This window comes from Schistocerca serialis, chromosome 1, assembly GCF_023864345.2.
Source record: "Schistocerca serialis cubense isolate TAMUIC-IGC-003099 chromosome 1, iqSchSeri2.2, whole genome shotgun sequence".
In the NCBI taxonomy this organism is placed as follows: Eukaryota; Metazoa; Arthropoda; class Insecta; order Orthoptera; family Acrididae; genus Schistocerca; species Schistocerca serialis.
In genome coordinates this window covers 499,941,643-499,956,947 of record NC_064638.1, presented here as the reverse complement: position 1 = coordinate 499,956,947, position 15,305 = coordinate 499,941,643, and the positions used below count along the sequence as shown (strand labels likewise).

Sequence of the window (15,305 nt, the reverse complement as noted above, 5' to 3'; positions counted from 1 at the left end):
GGGCCGGCTGAGTTTTGGAGTAAATGTTTCCATCACTGTTCACATCAAGCATATATAAAGAACAAAGTGTCTGCACCTGGGAGATTATTCTACTATATTTTGACTACAGTTCAGTTTTGATCACACCATTTATGTTTCAATGATATAGGTAACCGGTTTCAGTTATTTTTACATAACCATCATAGTTAACTTCGTAGCAGCTGAGAAGAGCTCTGCCTATCATCCTAAGGGAGCCATGGGTCTGATGATGGTTATGTAAAAATAACCGAAACCGGTTACCTATATCATTGAAACATAAATGGTGTGATCAAGACTGAACTTTAGTCAAAATATAATAATCTATTGATCACTGTTTTCCAAAAATGTTTACTAAGATTATTCTATTGTTTTCAGTCACACGGAAATATGCCAAGTTCCCCTACAGATTTTGCTGTGATTTTGTATGCCACTTAAGCCCCAAATTCTGTTAAAGATGACTTGCATTCTTGTGTTTTGGTCAAATGCTATAGTGCTTCTAGCTTCTGAAATTGTGTAAAAGTAAACTTAATTCAATTAATAATTTATTTGGAAAGCCCAAGTTTCATTCTTTGTGTATTGATTTGTGTGCTACCTGCCGTAATATAGAAAACCACGTGACATCTGAGATTATTCTCTACTTTTAAGGTGAGCAATTAACTTTACGTAATTACTGACACAGCACAGAAATCATCTCTAAAATGTGTCAAGTGCTCTGGGTGACAAGAAATTATTCAAAACGGATACTTGTGCATGTGAAATTTAGACACAAATATACTGATCTAACACAAATATATTTATCAGTTAAACGGCAGCACATTTTTATTTATAGTCAAAGTTCCAGACTTCTTTGCATTATTCTGAGTTAGAACATTTTATCTCAGTTTCAGTGAGCTTAGTAGTGGACCTTCAGGAACAGCACCTTCTCCATCACTATCTGGCTGTTCACAAGAAAAGTTTTTCAGCCCTTGTAAAAGGCTGTGGTATCCAAAAACTGCACAAGATTACCAACCAATAACTACATTTCAACTTAAAAACTAAATAACCGAACTGAATAATTCCTACCCGCCACTGCACAATATACTGTGTTCGAACATTATGAATTACCTTAATGAAAACGATTTATTGGCAAATAGCCAATGTGGATTCAGGAAAAATCATTCTTGTGAAACACAACTAGCTATTTAATCTCATGAAGAAATGAGTGCTACGAACAGGGTATGTCAAACTGATTCCACATTTTTAAATTTCCAGAAGACTTCTAACACCATTCCTGACAAGCGACTTATAATCAAATTGTGTGCCTATGTATCGTCTCAGTCTGAGACTGGATTTGCGAGTTCCCATCAGAAAGGTCACAGCAGTAACTGATGGAAAGTCACCGAGTAAAACAGAAGTAATATCTGACATTCACCAAGGAAGTGTTATAGGCCTCTGCATTCCTGATCTACATAAACAATTTAGGAGATAATCTGAGCAGCCTTCTTCGACTGTTTGCAGGTGATGCAGTCATTTATCATCTTATAAAGTTACCAGATAATTAAAACCAATTGCAAAATGATTTAGACAAGTTATCCGAATGGTGTGAAAAAGAGGCAACTGACTCTACATAACAAAAATTGTGAAGTTATCCACATGAATACTAAAAGAAATCCGCTACATTTCTGTTACAAGATAGATCACAAAATTCTGAAGGACGTGAATTCAACTAAATACTTAGGGATTGCAATTACGAGTAACTTAACTTGAAATGGTAACATAGATAATATTATGGACAAAAAGAACCAAAGACTGTGATTTATTGTCAGAACACTTGGAAAATGCAATAAGTCTACTAAAGGGACTGCCTACACTATGCTTATCCAGGGTGTATAGGTGGACAAGGAAACAAAAATTTCCGCATCTCCCGGTTAAAAATACACTTTCTCCCAGGCAAAAATACACTTTTTCCGTGTTAAGTGACAGTATACTTTCCCTTGTAACTGCAAAATCTGTCAATCACTTGAATGGTTATGGTTTTATACATCGGCTTATAATTTCCCGGCACTTTAGAAAACGCAACACAGGTGAAAAAAAAAAAAGTTTTGGAATGTTCTTTGATATGCAGCAACACGTACGCTGCATATTTTCAAATTACAAAAGTATAAATTCGCATTCCACCGAACTTCGCATGTTACTTTCCGAAGCATTGAAATCAAGACTGCGATTCACTTTTGAAAGCCAGTCATAGCTCATGTCACAATATCTCGCCAGCCGGTAACAGCAGATATTCAGAGCATAGAACAAGTGATGTAGTCAGTCGATAGCAACTGTTGAGTAGCACAAACATACAAATAGGAAAAGTCCATGGTTTAAATTAACATACATAGTGTTGCTACAAGAAAGCAAAGTTTTCATATATAATGTTGAGCTTTTTTGCGTGTTTTACACTTTAAGATACATCACACAAATGTGCCAGTAAAATATTTAAAACTGACATAAATCTCTGATCTTCTGGGTTCGAAATTCTTCTGAATGGCTTGTCATCAAAGAGTTGGCTTTTAAATGAGAGTCAAACGCACTGCGATTTCAGAAATTCATCGTACATTCTCGCATATAGTTCATCTCACGTAAAAGGAAATTTACTTCAAAAATAACGCTTTTCAAACCACAATTTGCAATATTTTCCCACGATCTGTTAGAAATAGATTTGTTCCATCAGTTGCCAGAGAGCGCAAGATAATAGGCACCACCGCGCTTGTGCAGCTACGATGACGTAGGAAGCCCATATGTTCCTATGTTTAAAATATTAAAATATCTAAAGTTATGTCATAAAAGAAATAAGACATCAGAGGATACTCCAAGAGCATAGGAATTTCGTGACCCATACTGAAATAAATAATTCGCCTTAAAGTGCATATTCGTGTATCCAGATCCCCAACGAAGTAGGCCTTGACAGATATTAAGCTTTTCAATGTGGTTCTCAGGATGTAAATTTTCTTGGAGTACCAGTACTGTATTATCTCATGTTTGATTCTTTATTATGGCATAATGCCATATGCGCTAGAAGATGAAAACGTGCACTTGAAATGCACTGAACAGTTGAGACTAGCCAATAGTGTGGAATTAAACACTTCATTTCAAATAAACTGGCTGCCTCAGCAGAAAAGATAAATAAAAGTTGAATTTCTTTAGCAAAGGGACAAAAATAACTTCATTGTTCTGCAAGGTGATTAATGCTTGATTGTCAGAAAGGTGTAAATAAAATAAAATCTGAAACTAATAACATATTTTAGCCATCTGTAATTATGTGAATGTATTTTAATTCATCTCAATAGCTCTCAGTCACAGAAATCACTTTTTTTTTTTTTTCAATTGACATGAGCAGTAAACGAAGAGGGAACAGAAAAATCACTAAATGTAAACACGGATCATGTGGAGACTATCCCCTCCCCCCCACTATAACTCAGACCGCTCTGTGCAACAGTCCCTGATCTATTTCAACCAGGACAATACTAGATGAAGGGCGTCCGAGCCCTCCGCCCGCGTCCCTAGAGCGTTTAGGATAGGAGGTCAAAAATTATAAAAGAAGAAAAAAAGACTTTTCAAAAATATGTTCATTTTGTAGCACATATCTTTCTGAAGAGTCTGATGCACAAAACATATAACTGAGGTTGTGTAAGAAGTGTTATTTGGTCTTAAGAGTGCCAAAGTGCAGTGCCACGCCTCTTCACACAGCATTCTTCTACCACGTCACTGTATTTCGCACTGTGGAACTCAAATGTGTATATTTTCTAATGGATACCATCAAACTATATTCAGGATAGCGGAAATTAAAACGCCCTGTGGCGTCTCTCCTGCTCCCAGTTGGCCGGTTTGACATCCTGCCCCTCTTATTTTTTTAGAAAATCCCTTGCAATTAATACCGGATGGGGTTATTTGTAACCAGAAGAGCAAGAACGCTTCAGAAAATTTGGACTCTTTATTGCCTATTAGCTAATAACTTCCTGTTTTGTGTGACATGAAATTAAACATAAAACCAGACAATGGAAAATCCAGCATGGAATGTAACAATACGAGAGAAGAAAAGTTGCTACTCAACACATCAACATATAGTGGAGATGCTGAGTCGCAATAGGCACTATAAAAAGATTCACACAATCATAGCTTTCGGCCATTAAGGCCCCCCCCCCCCCCCCCCCACACACACACACACACACACACACACACACAACTTGCACACACGTCTGCAGTCTCTGAGAGCTGCAACTACACTGCAAGCAGCAGCACCAGTGCATGATGGGAGCGGCGACCGGGTGGGGGTAAGGTGGAGGCTGGGGTGGGGAGGAGGGAGGGATAGTATGGTGGGAGTGGCGGACAGTGAAGTGTTGCAGTTTACATGGAGGGCAGGAGAGAAGGTGTGGAGCGGGGAGGGGGTAAGTAGCAGAAAGGAGAGAAATAAAAATAAAAAGAAATTAAAAGACTGGGTGTGGCGGTGAAATGACGGCTGTGTAGTGATGGAATGGGAACAGGGAGGGGGCTGGATGGGTGAGAACAGTGACTAACGAAGGTTGAGGCCAGAAGGGTTACAGGAATGTAGGATATATTGCAGGGAAAGTTCCCACCTGCGCATTTCAGAAAAGCTGGTGTTGGTGGGAAGGATCCATATGGCACAGGCTGTGAAGCAATCATTGAGATGAGGGGTATCATGTCTGGCAGCGTGTTCAGCAACAGGGTGGTCCACTTGTTTTTTGGCCACAGTCTGTCGGTGGCCATTCATGCGGACAGAGAGCTTGTTGGTTGTCATGCCTACATAGAATGCAGCACAGTGGTTGTAGCTCAGCTTGTAAATCACATGGCTGGTTTCAGAGGTAGCTCTACCTTTGATGGGATAGAAGATGTTAGTGACCGGACTGGAGTGGGTGGTGGTAGGAGGATGTATGGGACAGGTCTTGCGTCTATGTCTATTACGGGGGTATGAGCCATGAGGTAAGGGATTGGGAGCAGGGGTTGTGTAAGGATGGACGAGTATATTTTGTAGGTTCGGTGGACGGTGGAATACCACAGTAGGAGGGGTGGGAAGGATAGTGGGTAGGATATTTCTCATTTTATGGCACGACGAGAGGTAATCGAAACTCTGGCGGAGAATGTAATTCAGTTGCTCCAGTCCCTGATGGTACTTAGTTACAAGGGGAATGCTCCTCTGTGGTCAGACTGTGGAACTTTGGCAGGTGGTGGGAAACTGGAAAGATAAAGCACGGGAGATTTGTTTTTGAACAAGGATGGGAGGATAATTACGGTCAGTGAAGGCTTCAGTGAGACCCTCGGTATATTTAGAGAAGGACTGCTCATCACTGCAGATGCGACGACCATGGGTGACTAGGCTGTACGGACGGGACTTCTTAGTATGGAATGGGTGGCAGCTGTCGAAGTGGAGGTATTGCTGGTAGTTAGTAGGTTTGATATGGACGGAGGTATTTATGTAGCCTTCTCTGAGGTGGAGGTCAACATCTAGGAAGGTGGCTTGTTGGGTTGAGTAGGACCAGGTGAAGCAAATGGAGGAGAAGTTGTTGAGGTTCTGGAGGAATGTGAATAACGTGTCCTCACCTTCAATCCAGATAGCAAAGATGTCATCAATGAATCTGAACCAGGTGAGGAGTTTAGGATCCTGGGTTTTTAGGAAGGATTGCTCTAGATGGCCCATGAATAGGTTAGCATTGGATGGTGCCATGCGGGTGCCCACAGCTGTACCAAGGATTTGTTTGTAGGTAATGCCTTCAAAGGAGAAGTAATTGTGGGTGAGGATATAGTTGGTCATGGGGACTAGGAAGGAGGTTGTTGGTCTGGAATCCATAGGGCGTCTGGAAAGGTAGAGTTCGATAACAGTAAGGCCATGGGCATTAGGAATGTTAGTTATAGGGAGGTGCCATCAATAGTGAGGAGCAGGGCACCGTGTGCTAAAGGGAAAGGAACTGTGGAGAGTCAGTCGAGGAAATGGTTGGTATCTTTTATATAGGAGGATAGGTTCTGGGTAATAGGTCAAAGGTGTTGGTCTACGAGAGCAGAGATTCTCTCAGTGGGGGCACAGTAACCAGCCACAATGGGGCGTCCTGGGTGGTTGGATTTATGGACTTCAGGAAGCAAGTAGAAGGTGAGAGTGAGGGGAGTGGTAGGGGTAAGTAGAGAGATGGACTCTGGGGAGAGGTTCTGGGATGGGCCTAAGGATTTGAGTAGTGACTGGAGATCCTGCTGGATTGCTGGAATGGGATCACTGTGGCATGGTTTGCAGGTGGAAGTTTCCGACAGCTGACTGTGTCCTTCTGCCACGTAATCCTTGCGGTTCAAAACAACGGTGGTGGAGCCTTTGTCTGTAGGTAGGATCATAAGATCGGGATCAGTTTTTAGATGGTGGACTGCGGTTTTTTCTGGGGATGTAAGGTTAGTATGCATGTTGAGGGATTTGGGGAATCATGGTGAGGTAAGGTTCAAGAATAAGAAATTCTGGAAAGTTAATAGGGGGTGGTTTGGAGGCAGTGGGGGTGGATCATGGTTGGATGGAGGAGTGAACTGATTTAGGCAAGGTTCAATATTGGTCTTTGGTTGAGTCTGATTGGTAGGATTGGTGGCGAAAAAGTGTTTCCACCGTAGGGACCGGGAGAAGGAGAGAAGGTCTTTAACTAGTCCTGCATGGTTGAATTTGGGAGTTGCTGACAGCTGACATCCATTCCATCCAAGATGACCCTTCCATACAGCCTATACACCCATGGTCATCACACCTGCAGTGACGAGCAGTCCTCTAAATATGCATGGTGCTGCTGCTCGCAGTGTAGTTGCAGCTCTCTGAGACTGCAGACGTGTGTGCAAGTTGCGCTTGCGTGAGCGTGTGTGTGTGTGTGTGTGTGTGTGTGTGTGTGTGTGTGTACTGCTGACAAAAGCCTTAATGGCCAAAAGCTATGATTGTGTGAATCTTTTTATTGTGCCTACTGTGACTCAGCGTCTCCGCTATATGGTGAGTAGCAACTTTCCTTCTCTCGTATTGATACATAAAACCAGTATAGACAAGAGACAAGCAACACATTTATTCAGTCCTTAGCTCCTGGTATTTTTTCTATCTGATCTTGCTATCGCTTTACATGGCATGCTTTCCATGCTGCGAAAGAATCTACTACCTCATCAAAATTCGTCTAATGTTTTGCTACATGAAAAATCGAAATGTCGTTGTCTAATACTGTAAAAGCTGTTAATACAAATAGTACCCAAGACTGGTGTGGTTTCTCAATTTGATTACGTCTATTTTGTCACTGTCTACTAGATAAAAGAAAATAGGCCTTTCTAATATTGCAGCAATTGTAACCCACACCAAATAAGTGAGACTGTTTTGGTAATAATGGTCATTTTTATAATACGATAGAATATAATTCGCGAAGTACCAATATGAAATGCCTATTTTGCCTATTACAAGCAAAAAGGTTTATGTTAGGAAATAGTTTCACATTTCATTCATATGCTCCAGTTTCTCAAGCATGAGATTGAAAAGTAGTAGTATGAAATTTTTGTATAAATGTGGAATCGTCATATTCTTCCATAATTTGTGTGATATCCCCGTTTCTTCTCCTTCCTTGTTCTAACAAACCATCTTCTCATGACTGTCGCAGTCTGGTCCCTTCAATCCCACAAACCAACCAACCTGACAGAATCACCGATTTAGTTATCCAGCAATTACTCTCCAGTTAGAAGTTGTTATGTGTTCATACTATGCGTTTTCCGTGCTACTCTCAGAATAGAACTTAAGTGGCTGCTAGCCAGGGACTGTACAACTTACCCTTTCTAGATAGCGATCTGGTCAAAAATTTTCTGTCGAAATTTCATTTTCTTCCATACACCGGGAAGATAATACGTGATCTTTCTTACCCGTTATTCCTGTTAGTTGTTTATTTCCACTCTGGTAGTCTGAATCTATGGACTTAGCTATTAATTATAACAACACTGATCACTCGTATACCCAATCAATCACATAAACAAACAGCAGTTGGCATTCACCCATTCTGCTTTATTCCGCTCCGGTTGTATAGCCCCGCCTCCTTTTGTCTGCAGGAAAGTTTGTTTCTAGATGCATTTCCCTGGCAGAGACATCACGTACACTATGCTCGCATTCAAATATCAATTTATAATTCATTCAGAAATCAACTTGGAATGTGTTCAAAAACCAATAGGGATGCATTTCAAAACCATCTAAATAATCGAAAGACCAACATGCACTAGAGGCTAGGCACTATATTTTTCCTCAAGTATATGAATTGCCCCCCCCCCCCCCCCCCCCCCCTAGAAATTGCCGCCCAGTTCAGATACCTGGTTTGCTGCTTACACAGCCAACAGAGGCATTTCTGTAGCCAGAAGCGGGAGAAGGTACTACTCATATGCGACTCAACTGCACATGCGTATGAGCCCGCTCGTAACGGCTGAAATGAATCACTCGTAACTGCTCAAATGAATCTAATGTAAACAGTTGTGTGAGATCACGCTCATCAGAGGTAATTTGTTGTTAAGGAGCATTGCATAGTCTTCCTAAAGCCTTCCACACATTTTGCTGTTGGCGGATGCTTGTATGAGCTCTGTGTGTATTTACGTGGCGCACTTACTTTGCAAATTAAGTATTATTCTCTCGTTCATCTTTTGTTGCTGCAGTATTATTCTGCAGTAGCGGGATACAGAAATAGACATTGTTAGAGTATTGGTTCTTACCAGTCAAATTTATAAAAAATTAACTGAAAACTAAAACAATGAAAAATTCCCAGAATTCTAAAAAATAACCACGTTTCTCCCGGTTTTCTCCCAGATGAAAAAATTCCCAGGTCTTTCCTGTATCTCCCAGTTGTCCCGGGTCATATACACCCTATTATCCAATCTCTAATGGAATACTCTTGCATGGCGCGGCATCCGCGTCAGATAGGATTGACAGGGCAAGTCAAAAAAGTTCTGAGAAGGGTAGCTCATTTTTTGTATTGCAAAATAGGGGAGAGAGTGCCACAGATATTATACTTGAATTGCGGTGGAAATCATTAAAACATTGGCATTTTTCATTGTGGTATGGTCTTCTCATGAAATTTCAATTTTCAACTTTCTCCTCCAGATGCGAAAATATTTTGTTGGCAGCCACCTACATACACAGAAATAAAAATCATAACAAAATAAGATAAATCAGAGCACACAGGCAAAAATTTAAGTGTTTGTTTTTCCCGCACACCATTCGAGGGGGGAATGGTAGAGAAATAGCTTTCAGGTTGTGCAATGAACCCTCTGCTAGACACTTAATTGTGAATTGCAAAGAAATCGTACAAATGTGGATGTAAGTGCAACAGTTCTGTACACTTATCACAAGGAAAGGAAACCGTAAGAAGTAGTGTGCAAATAGGATTGACGGAGGCATGACAGTAAAAGGAGGAAAGATAAAGATAATTAAGCATACAGATGATCAAGCAATATTGGCTAAAAGCCAGAAATACAATTTATGATGGAGAGGATCATAAAAATGGGAAAAAAGGAGTGTGGAATGAGGACAAGTGTAGAACAGCCGGCAGCAAACAGAATTCTGAGGGAATTAAGGGATAAACTTCATCCCATGTTTTGCTTGGAGTGTAGTATTCTATAGCAGCAAACTAAAAAATAAAAAGGAAAAAATGTGAATGGTTTTGATATGTGGTCTTACACAAAAAATTCTAAAACTTGAATGGAGTGACAATGACAAATTAAGGACTTCTAATAATAAGAGAGAAACAAAAACCAGTGAAAATTATTAGACTGAGGAAATCTAGACTGGGAAGAAATTGTCAGCAAGAGGATAAGTTTGTACAGGAGAGAGGAGCAGGAAGAAGATGAGTTGTAATGCTGCACAACATGAAAATGGAAAAGGATTAATGGAGATGCTCAGAACACACTAAAGTGGAGACAGTCCTGCTGATACATGTCAAAAGACAGTATACATTAAAGAAGAATACTTTTTGTAAAATAACGCATTACATACTTACCTATCTCTTACAACAACAGATATGCCATTAACTGGGCTTTTGCGGAACAGATCATGGACTTGATCCATTGAAAATCCTGCAACAATTGTACCATTTATCTGCAAAATCTGATCACCAAATCTAAGTCCAGCAAGTGCTGCAGGAGAGCCTTTCGTTACTAGGCACACAAAAACTCCTTTATCAATTGCCTTGACACGGACTCCCACTTTTCCTGCTGAATCCTTGCACAATGTAAGCTGTAGGATAGAAAAAGAAAATCTAGAATCTGCTGCACAAAATAAAATTAAAGCTAGACACAATGAGATTAAGTATTGCACTTTACATTTTGGAATCTTATTTAATCAAACAATGGAAAATCCAGGATGGAATGTAACAATATAATGAAAAGAATAGTTACTATTCACCATATTGTGGAGATGCTGAGTTGCAGAAAGGCAGAACAAAAAGACTGTTGGAACATTAGCTTTCGGCCAAGTACGCCTTTGTCAAAAATAGACATTCACGCACTACACACACACACACACACACACACACACACACACACACACAAGCTGCCAGAGACTGTGGTCACGTGTGTGCGAAGTGAGTGTGTGTGTGTGTGTGTGTGTGTGTGTGTGTGTGTGTGTGTGTGTGTGACAAAGGCCTTGTTGGCCAAAAGCTAACATTCTGACAGTATTTTTGTTGTGCCTTTCTGCGACTCAGCATCTCCACTATCTGGTGAGTAGGAATCTTACTTAAAGGTCTCATATTAAAAGGATGCAATTAATAGTGACTGGTGACACTCATTGTATGTTTTAATACAGTTTACAATGCACAGAACTACATTCATCTTAAACTTGAAAGTCTGAAAAACAAAGCTTTATGTCTGGTTTGAGAAAATGAAGTTTTACATTCTTGAAATATAATCAATGCCACTTATAGCTGCACGTATGACAGAAAAAATTATTAAAATACAATTACAAATTACAAGAACATAGACTGCCTGGCACTAATCACCTTCAGAAAGCATCATTTCTAATATGTACTATCAACAGAAACCAAGTATGAAATACCCATCCCAGTTTTTGGAATCTATTACGTTCATTCTTCAGGGGAAAAAGAAGTTTTGGTTGGGTGTTGAGGGTGTTATAGGAGAATTCACTCAGATTCTAGGTTTCGGGGAACAACAAGGAGAGGCTAAGATGATGGGTAAGATGCCAGAGTGAGGTAGTAGGGAACACTAATAAACACTGTGCTAGCTTTAGTTCCAAGATGAGAGAAGCAACAGAATGAATACAAAAATAAACAAATAATTGAATAAATAACAAAATTCTGCCAGGGGGATTGTTTAATGAAGGTTTAGTCAAGGAGAGTATCAAGACAGGAGGATATGTTAGAGAGCAAGATTCTGTCTCTGGTGTTTAGAGAAACTAACCAGTGCTTGGTGGCAGAATCCAAATTGGACTACAAAGTATAGCAGACATTCAAGTTTCTTGATGCAAGATGTAAAGCATACTCAGCAAACATATTCTAGGTGTCCTCGAGGTGGACAGTTCTGTTTGATTGTTCATGTGTTCAGTTTCACTTTTAAACTCAAAATTAGTCAGACAATATCAAACATTTACACATATATTTGAGGACAATATGTTGGTCTGAGGTAATGTTCAACAACTGTGTGTTCTGGAGCTTAAAATAAATGCAATAACAGAATAATTACCACTTCCTCTGATTCAGTGACATCAACATCTTACAGTCACAATAAAAGTTCTCTTTTCTTCACATGCTATCCTTTACTAGCAGCTCAAATAATTACAATACAAAATTTAAATGACAATCCAATATGGGACAAGAATCTTCAAAAAGCTGTTAATGATTTAAGGCAACTGAAGAAGAAAACAATCATTTATACATTGTGTGCCTCATGTTGTACACAAGCATACATATTACAATCAGAAAAGATAAAAATTGTTGTTACATACCTCCCTAACTCCATGGGTGACCTGTGCTCTTTTTAAACCCAACGACTGACCTGACAGTGGCGCAATCATACCAGAAAGAGGACCTCCTGTTGCAGATGGAACAGCTACTTCTCTCTTTTTTTTTTAAAAAAAAAAAAAAAAAAAAAAAAAAAAAAAAAAAAAAAAAAAAGAAGGGGTAAATAAGCACATAATATTCCGAGTGGTCACATATTATGTGTAACAGTCAACACAACAAGATAAATTTTAATTACCGGTGGAGGTACAGCAACAGCATATTCGGGCATATTTTGTGCAATTACTTCTTGAGACAATTCCAATCCCATGAATTCATTTAGCATTGGATACAGTGTGGTGCCAAAAGAAGCAGGTGCAGATGGGGACACACTGTATGGCAAGGGCATAGTGGTAGCTGGTGGCGGTGGAGCGTATTCTGTTACGGCTTGATACTGGGCCTGAAACAAACCGTTTGAAGCAAAAATACATTTAACACTTCTGTCTGTACAAGTATGTACTAGCTAAACTGCTAATATTAACATATTTTCACTGTCACTCACCCTTGCCATCTGATCGACTTTCATATCCTCAAGTGATGGATACAAAGACATTTTGGGCACCCTGGAAAAGTGAGAGTCATGTTGATTACTCTTATATCATAGAACTAGTTTCACAAAATGCAAAAATATCCATCAGATATCATGGGCATCACATACTACAATGGTCTAATGAACCCTTATACTGACATAAAAATAGATAAAGCTGTCCTCACTCTGAAGGTTAGTTTAAATGCCACTGTGCTTTACAAGGCAAAGGCCTATAGTAGGCAGTATGCCTTTCCCTTCCTTGAAATTCTGAACTGATTTCTCAATGCAGTTGTAAGGGAACCTACAGTTAAACATGCACTCTGTAATACAATGCATTGTAGCATTCCTCACACTAACAAATCATTGTTTGTTTGTTTTGTTTTAGGGCACAAAAACAACTGGGGTCATACGCGCCCACGTCAAAGCTATAGAACACAAAAACAGAGAGGAGTTAAAAAAATTACCAAACATCAATCCCAATTGACATAAGAGAAGACAGCTAAAAACAGGGATATGGAGAAAGGGTTACTAAAGGCACCATACAGAAACAGAGGTCCAAAACCAAAAATTAAATCATCTTCACCTTTGCCATATTGCTTTGACGGTTAAAGTAAAATGTGGTCAACAGCCTGCGCTTCATTTGCTAAAACGGCCGGTAACTCAGCTGGCAAACCCAAGCGGGAGAGGCAAAGATGATGGGTAAGATGCCAATAAACGGTAAAAAAAAATGGACATTCCATCAGGAAGCGGCGGCCAGTTAAAACTTGGGCACAATGTGTACCAAGTGGTGGGGCAGCGCCACTTATCAAACGTAGATGGCTAAAAAGGCAGTGCCCAATACGCAGCCGAGTTAAAATGACTTCTTCCCGGCAGGAGGGTCGAGAGGAAGTTGTCCTAGATGCTGAGAGAGGCTTAATAATCCTGAACTCTTTCCCTTTAAGGAAGGACCAATGGTGATGCCAATGGGATACCACCTCCCGACAGACGGCAACACAGAGATCATTGGAGGGAATTTTTAAACTAGTGAGCTGAGGTACGAGGGCTGCAGCTTTGTTTCCTGGCACAGTGGCTCCACCAAGAGTGAGCAAGTGACAGTGTTCCTGGACACATTGCACTAAGCGATGGACAGTGTACAGCGCATTGAAGGGTGCTGAGAGAGTCTGAGCAGAGGAGACACAATTGAAAAGTTTGTGTTGCCAAACATACTCCGTGGCTTGATACAGGGCAAAAAGCTCGGCTGTAAATACTGAGCACTGAGACGAAAGCCAATATCTAAAGACATCCGCAAACTTCTGTGCGAAGGTCGTGAAACTGAAGGCAGTTGCAGTAGTGTCCTTAGGAAGTGAATGAAGGCCAAGGGTAACACGGGCCACTTCACGAAGCCAAGGCAGTGAAGTTGCAGGTAGTGTGAAGTTAAGCTGCCGTAGCAAGGGCTGAAAGTGGACTCCAGGAGGTAACAGAGAAGAGGGCGCCCCCCATACTAGCGATCAAAGTAATCATTGAAGCAGGAGGCATAGGATGGGTGGCAACACATGTCAGACAAACGGCATGCATACCTACTGAGGAGAAAGTCATGGAGGAGGGTAGTGGTAGTTCAGCAGTTGCAGCATACAGACTCTCAACTGGGCTAGTGTAAAAGACGCCAGTGGCCAAACAGATGCCACGATGGTGGATAGTATTGTGACGACTTAAGAGATATGGACGTGCAGACGCATAAAGAGAGCACCCATAGTCGAGTTTTGAACGGACAATAGACCAACACAAATGGAGGAGGGTGGTTCGATCGGCACCCCAGGAAGTACCACTGAGGGCACAGGACATTGAGGGACCGCATACAGTGGGCTGCCAGTTAAGACACATGGGAGACCAAGAGAGTTTCCTATTGAGCATGAGCCCCAGGAACTTCATAGTTTTAACCAAATGGAAGGGCAACTGGCCCAAGATGTAAAGATGCTCGGAGGAACCATTTGCGCCACCAGAAATTCATAGAGACGGATTTGGCGGTGGAAAAACGAATGCCACTGTTGATGCTCCAGGAGTAAAGACGATCAAGACATCGCTGAAGATGCCGCTCAGTGAGACATGTCCATGTAGAACAGCAATAAATGGCAAAATCGTCAACAAAAAGGGAGCCGGAGATGCCCAGCAGGAGACAGGCCATTATAGGGTTAATGGTGATAGCAAAGAGGATGACGCTCAGGATGGAACCCTGAGGCACGTAGTTATCCTGGATACAGGTGTCCGACAAGGCAGGACCCGTACACGTATTGAAAGCTCGTGTCTTTTAAAATTTCCTGAAGGAAAAAGGGCAGGCGGCCATGGAAGCCCCATGTGTAAGTCCCACGTAAGGTGTCGTAGGCCTTTTCCAAATTGAAAAACACAGCCACAGTCTGGGATTTCCATAGAAAACCATTCAAGACACGGATGGACAAAGTAACGAGATGGTCAACTGCAGAACACTGCACTCTAAATCCACACTATGTAGTCGTCGTTAGTAACTTGCAAGACTCGAGCCACCATACCAGCTGGGCACGAATCATAGGTTCCATCACCTCACAAATGCAACTGGTGAGAGAGATGGGGTGGTAGCTAGAAGGAAGGTTTTTGTACTTACCGGGCTTAGGTATGGGCATGACGGTGGCTTCACACCAACATCCGGGAAATGTGCCCTCTGCCCAGATGCGGTTGTATGTGTTAAGCAGAAAGTGCTTGCCCACAAGAGAGAGGTGCTGCAACATCTGAATGTG

At 41.1% G+C, this 15,305-nt stretch overlaps 1 protein-coding gene across 1 annotated transcript in view; it reads right to left on the bottom strand.

The window, feature by feature from the left end:
• The window catches only part of LOC126474065 (syntenin-1-like), a 44,261-nt gene that overhangs the window by 12,801 nt on the left and 16,155 nt on the right, over positions 1-15,305 (bottom strand). The window contains exons 2-5 of the mRNA XM_050101478.1: positions 12,532-12,592; positions 12,229-12,429; positions 11,978-12,091; positions 10,020-10,255 (exon numbers count right to left, since the gene is read on the bottom strand). Of these exons, the coding sequence (XP_049957435.1) occupies positions 10,020-10,255; positions 11,978-12,091; positions 12,229-12,429; positions 12,532-12,582 (602 nt within the window). The 5' untranslated portion in view covers positions 12,583-12,592. The remainder of the gene's footprint in view (positions 1-10,019; positions 10,256-11,977; positions 12,092-12,228; positions 12,430-12,531; positions 12,593-15,305) is intronic.